The sequence below is a fragment of the Fukomys damarensis genome, unplaced genomic scaffold (assembly GCF_012274545.1).
Source record: "Fukomys damarensis isolate Sample0158 unplaced genomic scaffold, DMR_v1.0_HiC HiC_scaffold_1, whole genome shotgun sequence".
In the NCBI taxonomy this organism is placed as follows: domain Eukaryota; kingdom Metazoa; phylum Chordata; class Mammalia; order Rodentia; family Bathyergidae; genus Fukomys; species Fukomys damarensis.
This window is the reverse complement of record NW_022900913.1, coordinates 73,163,843-73,177,912: the sequence shown is the minus strand read 5'-3', so window position 1 is coordinate 73,177,912 and position 14,070 is coordinate 73,163,843. Positions and strand designations below refer to the sequence as shown.

At 36.3% G+C, this 14,070-nt stretch overlaps 1 protein-coding gene and 1 pseudogene across 5 annotated transcripts in view; one reads left to right on the top strand and one right to left on the bottom strand.

The window, feature by feature from the left end:
* Positions 1 to 12,055, top strand: part of Znf25 (zinc finger protein 25) — a 28,726-nt gene extending 16,671 nt beyond the window's left edge. For 4 of the 5 annotated variants that reach the window (XM_033761998.1, XM_033762001.1, XM_010625251.3 and 1 more), the window contains exons 3-6: positions 4,302 to 4,428; positions 4,677 to 4,772; positions 7,255 to 7,318; positions 7,832 to 9,482. In XM_033761998.1, the coding sequence (XP_033617889.1) occupies positions 4,302 to 4,428; positions 4,677 to 4,772; positions 7,255 to 7,318; positions 7,832 to 8,900 (1,356 nt within the window). In that variant the 3' untranslated portion in view covers positions 8,901 to 9,482. Of the gene's footprint in view, positions 1 to 4,301; positions 4,429 to 4,676; positions 4,773 to 7,254; positions 7,319 to 7,831; positions 9,483 to 11,908 lie in introns of those variants that run through there. The other variant, XM_033762008.1, reaches the window with a different exon arrangement.
* Positions 495 to 1,389, bottom strand: LOC104863006 (annotated as a pseudogene).
* Positions 12,056 to 14,070: the final 2,015 nt, after the last annotated feature.

Here is a 14,070-nt window from a genome sequence, read left to right as displayed (position 1 = left end):
TGCCTCTGCCTCCAAAGTGCTGGGATTACTGGCATGCACCACCTCACCTGGCTGAATTACTTTTTCTTTAGGTATAATATGGAAGTTCATAATGATTCTGCTTATAAGCTAATAGCCTCAAATTAGTGCATATATGGATCAAACTTTTGGTCCTGTTATAACTTTAAATAAGCTAGAGCTAGTAAATTGCACATCTAGTAAAATGTGCAATTTAAAAACCATTACTTCAAGGGCTACTTTAAAAATTCAGGTTATTAAAGCTGCTAATTTAATGAAATGTTTAACATATATACCAGATTGGAAACTCCTTTCTTTGGCGTATTGTACATTTAGCAAATATATCTTCAAATGTTAGCTGACAAGATTGGTGATACTAGTTTTTCCCTTTTTCTATTCCAAGTCTAGTTGGTTTATTTTGAAGATAATAATTCAATACTTCAATTGTAGAAGAAAAATATACAATTTTCTCTATACAGAGAAAAAGAATGTACCAATTAAAGAACTATTTCAGTAATTGTTGGAAGGTGAGTTATTCTTTAGTAACTAGGCTTCAGTTGTCATGCAGTATGCCTAGAAACAATCCACTTCAACTTCTGAACCTTCAGTTTGGAACACTTGTTTGATGAACATGCAGTTAAGCACTTGGATACTAGCTCTTGCCAGAAGGTCAGATCTCTGCCATTTATCTTGGAATGTTTCTGAAGACATTCTACTTCTGTTAACTCTACATACTTCTATGTTTGTATTTCCAGTGCAGTGATAGATTAGGCCAACACAGAAGGTTTTGCATTAGAAAATATGATCCTGCAGTGACAGGCCTTAAGATGAGCTTCTATTCTCTCAAAACTTAAGCTATTTTTCTTTTCAAATGGAAAGTTCCCTTGAGTAAGTAAATAATAGGGTTGTAGAAATTTAAAGGTGGTAGTAGTTTTGACTTTCCAACACAGCTTCTCCAATACGGTATTTTCCCTTCTCATCAAGTCTGAAACCGTGAACTGATACTGACTTACTCAGATCAAGTCAGTTGCCAGTGCTCTTTCCTCTTCTATTGATTTTACAGCCAAATAAAAGCAGCTCAGTCCAAAATACCCAAGGTGCTTGGGCTGTTCCTTCATTTTAGACAGGAATCTGTCCAGTAAATTCACTGCTAGAGAAAATATCTCCATACCAAAGCCCAAGAACTGAGTTAGACTAAAAATATATTTCACTTAAAAACCCCTTAGTCTTGCAGTAATTCTAAGGCCATTCCTCATGTGCAGATTCAATTAGTCTCAAGCTGCAGACCTTTGGCTCACATCTAGCCTCCCATTTTAACAGGGTATTCAGCTGATGTAGCATTTTCTGGTTGTCAGTACTATCATCTTGGTAGAGACTATGGCTCCTCAGCATGACTATCTTTCTTGGGTTTGCTCTCACCTCATCCCACAATATCAGATACAAGAGGTCTAGGATGCAGGGACACTTGAGGTCAGAAGGGGAGAAGAGGCCCAGGGAGAAAGAACTGTCCTAGGTAGAAGTCTCTGCAGAGCCCCCAAGATTATGCACATGCACCCTCCTCTTGGTAAAACCAAAGCAAAGGGCTCTGTTTGATTTTGGAGACCTTATAATTTCCTATGTTAAGGGCTCATTCTTTTGTTAGGGTGAGATCAATTTATTTTTTGGCACTCTGTATTCTACTCAGAACTAGATTTTTTTTCATTATTCTGGAGGTGCCAGTTCTAACCTACTTTGTGCTGTCTTTGCCCTGGCTGTGAAACTTGGAAATGCCCTGAAAATTCTAAGCAGCAGTATATAGCTTATTCTAATAGATTTTTCCTTTCTTCCAAGAGCTTAACCCCTCAAATTCTGCTGATTTGTACTTTCATTTTCTCATACAGCTATTTTAGTATGTTTGGGGGCTCTGATTTTTGTATTTGTTTTTAATTGTGGTAAAATTTCTTTAGCTCAATGTTTCCGCCACCTGCCTTGCAAGTTCAATCCTCAGTACCAAAAAAAAAAAAACCAAAAAAAAAAAAAACCCAAACAAACAAAACAAAAACAAAAACAACATTTATATAGTATAACATTTTCTGTTTAAGTTTTTAATTATTTCATTCAGTGGCATTATGTTTATATTTTTATGTAACCATCACCATCATTTATGTCTAGAGTTTTTTTTTTCATCTTATATCCCATTTAAAAACTGTTCCCTTCTTTCCCCAACCTCTGGCAGTTACTACATTATTTTTTGCCTCTGAATTTGACTAGTTTAGACATCTCATGTGAGTGGAATCATACAGTGTTTCCTTTTTCTCTGGCTAATTTCATGTAGTGTAATGTCTTCAAGCTTCATCCATGTTGTAGCACAGATTATAATTTCCTTCTTTTTAAGGTTGGATATTGCATTGTTTCTATGCAACACAGTATGTTTACCATTCGTGGGCACTTGGGTTACCTCCACCTTTTATCTATTGCAAATAATGCTTCTTTAAACATGGGTGTTCAAATGTCTGAGTCCCTCATTTCAGTTCTTTTGGATATCTACCCAGAAGTGGAATTGTTGAGCCATATTAAAGTAATTTGTTTAATTTTCTGAGGAGCCACTGCACTGTTTTTCCAGTGGTTGTGCTATTTTACATTCCAGCTAACAGTGTTGGGTTCTAATTTTTCCATATATTCACCAACATTGTTATTTTCTGTTTTTAAAATAATAGCTATCCTAGAAAGTGGTGTTTGTTTTATTTGAGCTGTTTTTTTTTTTTTAACTACAGCAGAAATCACTCTTTGGGGTATACATTTCATTGAGTTTTGACATATGCCTAAAAACGTTATCACCATCACAGTCGAGCAACAAAAGAATTCCATTACCATACAATTCTTTTTTTTCAGCTTTAATTGAGTTTATTAGTACATTTTAGGGATACAGTACAGTTACATTCATTGTTGGAATCTTGTACCTCTACATGACATGACAGGTCTTGGTTCTCATTTTTTCCCTTGTCCCTGCCCTCCCTTCACCCCTTCCTCCCCTCCCCATCTACAAACACTTTATTTCCTTCTTTTCATTATCAAACATTTTTTTCTTTTCACCATAAAATTCTCTTAGCTCCCCCTGTGTAGCCCTCCTACCATCATTTCCTGGCAGTCAGTTCTATCTATTCTTCATCCCTATAATTTTGCTTTTCCTGATTATCATATAAATTTAATTATATAGTAAGTGGGATTTTTTTTGAGGCTGCCTTCTTTCATTAAGCATGATACATTTGAGATTTGATCATGTGTATCAGTAGCATGTACTTTTTCATTGTTAAATGGTGTTCAGCTATATGGATGTACCCATTTTATTTACCCATTCACTATACTGAAAAGTAGTTGTTTTGACTTTTGGCAATTCTGAGTAGAGTCATTATAAATATTTATGTACTGATATTTGTGTAAACACAGATTTGTTTCTCTTGGGTGAATGCTACTACAATGTACTAGAATTCCATTTGCTGCACATGACTTGTTAGCACTAGGTATTGCTACCTTGCTCCTATACTCTATTCTCATATCATACTGTGTTACTCCCAATTTCTTAAAATTGCCATTTCTCACCCATCTCCTCACTTTGTCAATTATACATTCTTTTTGGTCTTTTCTTTGTGCTGTTCTGGGGATCGAACTCAGGACCTTTTGCTTGCAGGGAAGGCATGGAACCACTGAGCTAAAATCCCAGCCCTAATTATGTATTCTTTATTCCTCAAATGTACATGAGTTTGACCACCTAATAAAATCAAACATGAAAATACAAAATGCAAATAACTGTAATTTGTGTCCCTCTTGTATCTGGTATGTATTTTTCATAGCACCTTCTATACACATTGCCTGCAAGCTTTTACATCTTTGATCCCTGTCATAAGTTGGTAACAGGAACAGTTGCTTTTATTCATCTTTGTACCTTCAGCAAAGTAGTAGGCACAAGAGGTGGTGGGCTCAGCAAATATATATTGAACAGGTGTCTACATAAAACAGGGTAGAGTTGTCAGCATGACATAGCCGTCCAGAGAAAATTCTGTCAGTAATTAGGACCTAATTTAATGTATGTCCCTTGCTTTCCCTTCCTTCCTTCTTCCCTTCTCCCTTCTCCCCTTTTTTACTCTCTTCCTCTCTTCTCTCCCTCCCTCCTTCTTTGCTTTCACTGGAGATCAGAGCCAGGGCCTTGTACATGCATAGCAAGCATTTTACCCCCAACTCTACATCCTCATTCCTTAATACTCTTTTCAGTGGTACTCTTTCTAGTCACTAGTCACTTCAGATTGAATTGAAATATGTTGTTCCAGGGACCTGTGACATTAAAGGATGTTACTGTGGAATTCACCAAGGAAGAGTGGAAATTACTGACTCCTGCTCAGAGGACCCTGTACAAGGATGTAACGCTGGAAAATTACAGACATCTGGTTTCAGTAGGTGAGAAAGACTTCCCCATATGTAACTCCCATTAGTTTCCATTTCTCTTCCCACTTGCTGGACATGTAAGGTTTCTATGGGGAATGATACGAGCTTTGTTTCAGGGTCAAAGTAGTGAATTCATTTTGGGTACCAGAAAGTTTGTGTCCTCAGTGGGATCTTTGTTGATTTCTTGAAATTGTTCTTCCTTACAGAATCCCTAAATTCCAAGCAATTTGTATCATTTCCCTCATCTTTTCTATTAATAGGTTACCAAGTGAATAAATCAAATGTGGTCTTGAAGTTGAAGCAAGGAAAAGAGCCATGGATGTTGGAAGTGGAATTTCCACGTCGCAGTGGCCCTAGTGAGTTAGAAGTTAATACCCCATGTTATCAGGAGGGGTTTAGTACTTCTTGCCTTTTAAAATATTTTTTAGGAGTCTGAATTCCCTACAGTTTGGAAATGATTGCAGACACCTTATCTGCAAGAATAGATAAGAAACCTGAATCATACCCCCAAGTTTTGTTCTTGCTACTTAAATTCCTCTTTGCTATACATTTTAAAAATATAGTTCTTTTTCCTGTATATAAAATCTAACCCCTGCCTAAACTTATCTGAGAATTTTGTGTTTTTCTCTGTAATTCCCAGTGACTCCCTACCACTGCAGTGTTTAATTATAATGTTAAATTATTTTTAAATCTGAGTTATGGATAGGTTTTCACATATCTCTCACTTTTATTTTCTCATTTATTGTTTGTTTGTTTGTTTGTTTGAGACAAGGTCTTACTTTGTAATTCAGGCTGGCCTTGAACTCATTGTGTAGCTCAGGCTGGCCTTGAACTCATGGTGTTTCTCCTGTCATAGTCTCCCAAGTGCTGGGATTACCAGCGTGCACCACTATACCCAACCAAACTTCTATTTTAAATTCTGAAAAGTAGTAGTATAATACAGCAGATTTATATTGCCACTGGCCTGTCATGGTAAACTAATGCTGACTCACTATTATGGAATATATTTAAATTAATTTTCTCTTGAGAACAAGTCTGGCTCTCTCTTGCCTACAGCAGCTTATTTCTCCTTTTAGCCCCTAAACACATTAATCTCCACTTTACCATTCTGTCATGTTTTGTATGCATAGAATCTTATTTCATGTGTATCCAAGTTAACCTTGTATGAGTCCCTATCACTTTCTTCACAGATGCTGTGAAATTTCAACCTCACATCTCTGGTTAGAATCTTTTACTTTCATGGATTTATTTTTTGTTTTTTGAGAAAGGGTCTTCCTACGTAGCCCAGGTTGGCCTTGAGCCCACAACAATCTTCCTACCTCAGCCTCCCAAGTACTGGGATTAAAGACCTGTGCCACCACACTTAGCTACTTTCATGCATTTACAGATTAATACACACACACACACACACACACACACACACACACACACAATCTGAAAAGAATGATGTTAAGTAATCTAGTCTTTGAGGATGATGTAATTGAAAGCATAGAAGTAGGAGCCAAGATATGAAAGCAGAATTTGAGACTTATTTTGGTACTTGTTAAGTATACAGTACAGTTACATTCATCATTGGGATCTTGTACCTTTACAATGAGACTTATTTTGAATTGTGGGTAGTCATGCTTTGGAAGTACAGGATTTGGTAGTCAGGATAGGTACAAGATTAAAAATGTCAGTTTCTACAACTGAGAATTCATTTTGTTGTATTGAGTGCTTGCCTTCTGCATTTTAAAAAATGCTTCTTTTTGGATACATATGTTTTGGGGTCTATCTGACCTAGTGAAAATCAAACCATCTATACAGAGAGTAAAAGCCTAAGGTATAGAATTGTTCTCTAAATATGAGAAAAGCAATGACTGAGAAATACAGTTTATTGTTGACATCTGGGTTGTTGTGGATAGCTAGAGAACATAAAGTTGTTCTCCCTGGTCTGCGCTTTATTTTCTGTTGATTCAGTTACCTGCTCTTTTCTGTCTGGGATATGAATAATTCTTTGTCCAGCACATTCACACTGTGCACATAATCTGTGTTAGTCACTTAGTAGCCATCTCAGACCAACTGTTGAGGGTTGCAGGGCTTGTGTTCAAGTCACCCTTACTTTACTTAATAATGGCCCCAAAGCACAAGGGTAGGGATATTGGCAACTTACATATGCCAGAGTGAAGCTGTGAAGTGCTTCCTGTCAGTAACAAGGTGAAGGCATCATATCTAGACACACACACACACACACACACACACACACACACACACAGAGAGGAAAGAATAGAGTATGCAATGTCTTCAGTATTCTCTGTGCTGTCAGCATCCACTGGGGGTCTGGGAATGTGTTCCCTGTGGATTAGGGAAAAGCATTAACCATACTAGGAATCTTAAGGCAGCAAGCTAAGTTTGAGGGAAGAAAGGCCTATACGTTAGCTCCTTTATCCAATTTAATCTTTTTCCTGATATTTCCAATAAACACAGTTGTCTATTTTTCTCATTCCACTTACTGTTCATTGTCCTTAATGGCATCACAGCATTCTTTGGGATTCCCGCATTTCTGCTCAGTGACACTTCTGTATTTTGTTCTCTGCTCCATGTTCTTGCTTTTGTCTTAACTTTTAACTCCATTTTTAAAGTCACAGGCTAAAGTGGTAGAGATGCTTGGGTTTATTTATACTCAGATTTCTTCCTTTGTCTGCAACAGAAGTTTTTAGTGTTTTTATGTTTTTTTCTCTAAAGTAATAGGCAAAGGAAGTTTCAATTTGAGAGTTCTTTCATTTTGGTAGTTGGTCTGAAGCCTAAGAATCAACTCTAGAAATATAATAGTGTAATAAAATCTCAATTCCCTTGTAGAAGATGTATGGAATATCCATGACCTTGGAGCACAGTACCAGGAAAGCCCAGCTGGTAATTCAAGGCAAGTTCAAGAATTAATATTTAAAATAGAAGTTTTGTGGAAAGTTTTGATGAAGGTACTTGGAATGAGAAATTACTAGTTAATACTGAATGTGGGAAAATTTATACACGAGTTAATCCCAAAGAATGTAATCAAAATTGCAGTGTACTTTTACATAAGAGACCATAGTAGGATCAGGAGATTCTAACTTCAGAGTCATCTTTTGACTCTACTGAATTATCCAAAGTAAAGTGCAGGCAGCTGAGAAATCCTGTAGATATAATGCAGGTGAAGGTTTATTTTTTCCAGTGTTAAACTGCAATATGTGACAGAATGTTCCCAGTGGAGAAACCCTGTGAGCCTAATATGGGAACATCTCTAGAAGTGATCCTCAGAGTAATTTGGAAAACATACACACACACAGCCTTAAAAGTCTTATCCATTGCCTGTCTGGTTAGTGTGCAGTCCTGAGTTCAATCCCTAGTACTAGAAAAAAAGTATTATCCATTAATGAATTTGGAACTTTTTATATAGCACTGGAGGACTGAAGAAACTTCAGAAAACTCATCACCAAGTGGAAAGCTATGAATGTAGTGAATGTGGAAAGTCCTTCTGCCAGAAATCTGCCTTCATAGTGCATCAGCATACACACTTTGAGAACAAGTCCTATGAATGTGGTAAATGTGGGAAATCCTTTTCTAAAAATGAAGACCTCATAGTACATCAGAAAATTCACACCAGAGATAAAACCTATGAATGTAAAGAATGTAAGAAAATTTTCTACCACCTGTCATCTCTTAGTAGACATCTAAGAACTCATGCAGGGGAGAAACCTTATGAATGCAGTCAGTGTGAGAAATCCTTCTACCAGAAACCACACCTCATGGAGCACCAGAAAACACACACAGGGGAGAAACCCTTTGAGTGTACTGAATGTGGGAAATTCTTCTATGTGAAGGCATACCTCATGGTTCATCAGAAAACACACACAGGGGAGAAACCATTTGAGTGTAAGGAATGTAGGAAATCATTCTCCCAGAAGTCACATCTCACAGTACATCAGAGAACACACACAGGAGAGAAACCCTATAAATGTAAGGAATGTGGGAAATTATTCTCTAGGAATTCACACCTCAAAACCCATCAGAGAACTCATACAGGAGAGAAACCCTATGAATGTAAGGAATGTGGGAAATGCTTCTACCAGAAGTCAGCCCTCACAGTGCATCAGAGAACTCACACAGGAGAGAAGCCCTTTGAATGTAATAAATGTGGGAAGCACTTTTTCTATAAATCAGACCTCACTAAACATGACAGAAAACACACAGGGGAAAAGCCCTATGAATGTACAGAATGTGGTAAATCTTTCTCTGTGAATTCAGTCCTCAGATTACATCAGAGGACGCACACAGGAGAGAAGCCCTATGAATGCAAGGAATGTGGAAAGTCTTTTTCTCAGAAATCACATTTTATCATACATCAGAGAAAACACACAGGAGAGAAACCCTATGAGTGTCAGGAATGTGGGGAAACTTTTATCCAAAAGTCACAACTCACAGCCCATCAGAAGACACACATGAGGAAGGAAAAAGGTGACAAATAATATGAGTCAGGAATCTGAATTCATCCTTCAGTATAATCACATAATACACAGATTAAGAGGGAAAATTTTCTCCTTATAGAGTATCAGCAAATGCACAGAGAAAAAAAATCTATAAATGTATTAAGAAATTTTTACCACATGGTAGACTTTACTATCAGACAATATAGATGGCAGAAACTGAACAAATTATAACACATGAAGTAAAATTTTATTTCAGAAGTCACACTTTATTTTACAACATAGAAATCACATAGGAGGGCCAGGGATGTAGTTCAGTGGCACAGTGCCTGCCTGGCAAGTGTGAGGTCCTAAATAAAATGTCAAGTTTTCTGTCAGGACAGTCAGCACTACATACCCAAAAGCTCACATGTGAGAAATTCCTGTGGGTATCCTGAATATACCGATCTATTTTACCAAGTAACTCTCATATGTTAGAAAATGTAAAAGGTTAACTGCAAAGATTGCAGTAAATATATGAGCCTTTATCAAGAACTGATGTTCCTGCTGGGCAAGGTCGCACATACCTGTAATCCCAGCACTTGGGAGGCTGAGGCAGGAGGATTGCTGTGAGTTTGAGACCAGTCTGGGCTACATGGTTACAGGTCAGTCTCAACTACATAGACCCTGTCTCAAAAGAAAAAAAAAAACTGATGTTCCACTGAATGTCATATAAATGTTTAGATAATACTTTCATAGGTATTTGAAATATTTTCAGCAAAAAACTAAAAGAATTTGTACTGAGGGAAGCACTTATGTAGTAAGTTATGTTGCTGATTCCAAGATTGTTTTTTTCTTTTTAAAGAAGCCTACAATATCTACATATATGAAATTTTTAAAAAGCCAAAATGAGTGATCAGGCAACATCATTAAACATACAAGAAGCATCTTTGTATATAGGGCTTCTGTATGTAAGTGTGCTACAAAGTATAACTTGTAGATGTTTGACATGCACGTGAATCCCTCTGTAGTTGTACATAGGAAAACATCACCTTACTTCAGTAACTGTTATGTGTAGGAAGATGCAATCCATTGTCTCACAGGTGACACCTGTTGTTAATATATGTATTGATTGTACTGTTATACTGTTTTTAAATTATAATGTATCCTTTCTGCCTACTTCCTGACACTTGTTAATGGATATATACATTGTTAAATACTTAGCCTTTTAAAATGAAGCTGAGGGCTTGGGATTTAGTTCAGACCTGAGTTTGATCTCTGGTACCAAAAAAAAAAAAAAGAGCTGAAATGTTTTTGTGAAATATTCAGTTGTGTGGACAGCCAAATTTTGAATTAGGGACATATTTATTTTTGCAAAAGTCTGAGCTGCTTTTAAAGTAGCTGAAAACAGTAAAATTATTGTGCTCTACACAATAAAAATTGAGTGCTCTACAAGAAGTATTGTTTCTCTTACTTTACTGTTGATATTTGAGCAGGGTTTTGAGCTATCAGTGTTTGTGTTCTGTATTAGAGTCTTAAATATTTTTTCCCTGCTTTTTTCGTCCTAGTAGAAGTGACAAAGCATAATGGATAAAGTGTCTGGACTTCTACAACCTTGGCTCAGATTCCACCATGGGGCCTGCCACTAACCCGTCATGCCTCAGTTCCTTTTCTGAAAGAGTACTATTGGTAACATTTTAGGATTGCTTTGAGGTTGAAATGAATTAATATTTTTAAAGCACTTAGAACAGTATCTCAAACTCAAGATATATTAGATATTATTTTAACTTATCATATCCTCAATTACTCTGCAAAAAAAACCATTGGCAACTGAATATTATCTCTCACCTTATTGCTGCCAGTGCCTTGATTTTTTTTTTCTTTTTCTTTTTAATTTTCTTCAAGTAATTCAGAAGTAGATCCTGATTGGGCTAGGAGACAGGGATTGACAAACTATAGCCCATCAGCCAGATCTGGTCTACAGCCCATTTTTGTAGCATACAAGCAGAGAATAAATTTCTATTACTAAATGGTCAAAATTATGAATATTCTGTGGCATATTAAAATTATATTCAAACTTCAGGGCTGGGGATTTAGCTCAGTGGTTCTGCCACCTGCATCCAAGTACAAGGTCCCAAGTTCAATCCCTGGTACAAATTGATGTATATAATATAACCATATATATATATGTATGTATGTATATACACACACACACACATATATATATATGTATATGTATGTGTGTGTATATACATATATATATATGTGTGTGTGTGTGTGTGTGTGTGTGTGTTCAAACTTCAGTGTCTATAAATAATGTGTTTTGAGAAAACTCATACAAACAAACCCGATTTTTTATGGCTTGCCTGTGGCTGCCTTTACACTATACCAGCACAGTTGAGTAGTTGTGACAGAAACCAAATGAAAATAGAGCTCAAGATATTTACTACACAGCACTTTACAAAGTAAGTTTTCTGTGACCTAGAGTTGAAAACATTGCAGCCACCTACAAGTATACTTTTATAAATGTTGTGTTTTAGAAATTATGCACACAGCAATTTGTGGATAAGTAGATTTTTGTGTAGTATATTTATTTTATGCAGTATATTTATATGTTAAAAGCTTAAGCTTAATAGTATTTTTTCAATGAAATGTTTTTTTACTTGCTGAATTGTCATAGTATCAAAACAAAAAATTCTTGGTAGAGTAACAAATATATGAAATAAACATTGTCTCAATGAAGTTGAATTGTTAATTGATTCCGCCTGTCGTATTCCTTTATTTTCTTTCAAATTAATGGCTAAATTCCCCATGTTCTTTTATAACTTTTTCATTATCTCATCATAAGACATCATCTCTATGTCATATTTAACATCTAATATAAAATTTACAATACCTAACTCTACCAGCTATATACTGATAACTCATAAAATTGCTTGAATTTCATATACAGATACTACTCCACTTAAGAGGGTTCAACTTATACCTTTTTGACTTTTTGACGGTGTGAATGCAACAGACATTCAGCAGAAACCATAGCGCAATTTTTAAATATTATTTTTTTTCTCCAGGCTACTGACAAGGTACAATGCTGTACTCTCTTACAATGCTGAGCCACAGCAGTGAGCCACAGTCTGGTCAGCCACACAATCACATGGTGAACAACAGAAACTCTACAGGGTACTACTGTGTTGCTGGACCATGATGTATAAGAGGGCAGGTGTGTTAAATGCATTTTTAACTCAAGGATATTTTCAATGGGTTTATCAGAATGTGACCCCACTGAAGCTTGGAAGCATTTGCAACTGTCAAATGCTGTTCTAATAAAAAAAAACTACCACCATTTTCTTGCCCTTCCTACTAAAGATGACTGCTCAATGTTGAACTTAAGTATCCTTCATTCTGATTTGTTTAGTGAGCATCTAAATACACTAATTATTGATTAATTGGAGGAGGTATACTGTGTACTCACATGGTATAACTTCTGAACGTGCTTTGTAAAATATTACCCATATCTCATTCTATTCTGCTTGAACACAAACATGCCAGCCTGGCAGTCTAGTAGGTAAAGTCTTATCTGTAGACTGTCCTTTAGGATAGTTCTTTATTTCAACCTAATTTGAAAGAAAAGACATTTTCTAAATCTCTCAGGCTTCCCAATAAAAAATTAAAAGTTAATGAATAATTTCTGGGGATTGTTAAAAAGCTGGCAAATCCATTAAGAATAAAGCCTGGGCTGGGTGTGGTGGCACATTCCTATAATGCCAGCAATTGTGAGGCTAAGGTAAGAAGATCACAAATTTGAGTCTTGTCTGTGAAATATACTGCAGCAATGGCGAACCTTTTAGAGACCAAGGGCCCAAACTTCAATCCAAAAACTCATTTATAGCAAAATGCCAACATTGCAGTTAAACCTGGATATCCAGTGTTTGGCTACTAGGGCGACAATGTGGTTTTGCTTGAGTGCCACCAGGGCTCTGCATCACCATCACCATAGGTTATGACACAGCACGAGTGCTGTACATTGCCATTAATATAGTTATACCTTGTCTCAAAAATTTTTTTAATATATTTTAAACTCATAAGGAAGCATTCATTTGAGGTTTAACATGAAATCATACAAATAAAATTTGTATAAACAAATCCATACTGAGTCATAACACATAGCAAAGGACAAAGTAAAATTAAACTAATTGGCAGCTATATACAGTTGGACACAATTGTGTCTTGTACACTAGAAAGTCTTTCACAAAATAATCATTAGAACAACAGAAGACCAATCTTCAATGTCATCCTGCAAGATTTCCTTAGCATCTCCTGTTTTCTCCCAATATCTTCCTTTATAGTATGGCTGATAATTATTTTGGTGATTGCCACCCCCTTGAGATGCCTTGCTATAAGTGCTGTGCTGACCACTGTAGTCTGTATATCCCTGTCCCATAGTTCCCATAGTTACACCCAGTATAATCATACCCACCATAGTCACTATAGTTTTGATCACCACCATAAGCACTATTGTAATTTCCTTATCTTTGATCTTAATAGTTATTAAATCCTTCATTCCAGTTTTGGCCCTGACCTCAGCCAAAACACCTAGTACCACCTTGCCCACCCACTACATCGCTTCCTCTTTGTAGTTGCTGTTGCTACCAATATATCTCTTTGGGTTGTGCAACTTGGATTTCACACTTTCCAGAACCAATTTGATAGTATCTCCTTTCTAACCATTTGAATGGCTCTTCATCTGTGTATGTGATAAAGCAAAATCCTCTCATTTGTTTTTGTATCCAAGGGAGGCTCCAAAATACTATTTACTTTGTTCTTCAGAAGGATCTGGGCTCAGGTCCTGATGGATTCACTGCTGAATTTTACAAGACATTTAGAGAAGAACTACTGCCATAACTCTTCAGACTTTTCAATGAAATTGAAAGGGAAGCTATACTTCCAAATTCATTCCTGGAAGCAAGTATCACTTTGATTCCCAAACCATGGAAAGATGTAACTAAAAAAAAAGAACTACAGGCCAATCTCCTTAATGAATATAGATGCAAAAATCCTCAATAAGACACTAGCAAACAGAATACAAAGGATCATCAAGAAGATCACACATCCTGACCAAGATGGATTCATTCCAGGAATGCAAGGATGGTTGAACATATGTAAATCAATAAATGAAATACACTATATTAACAAAGTCAAGAACCACATGATCCTCTCAATAGATGCAGAAAAA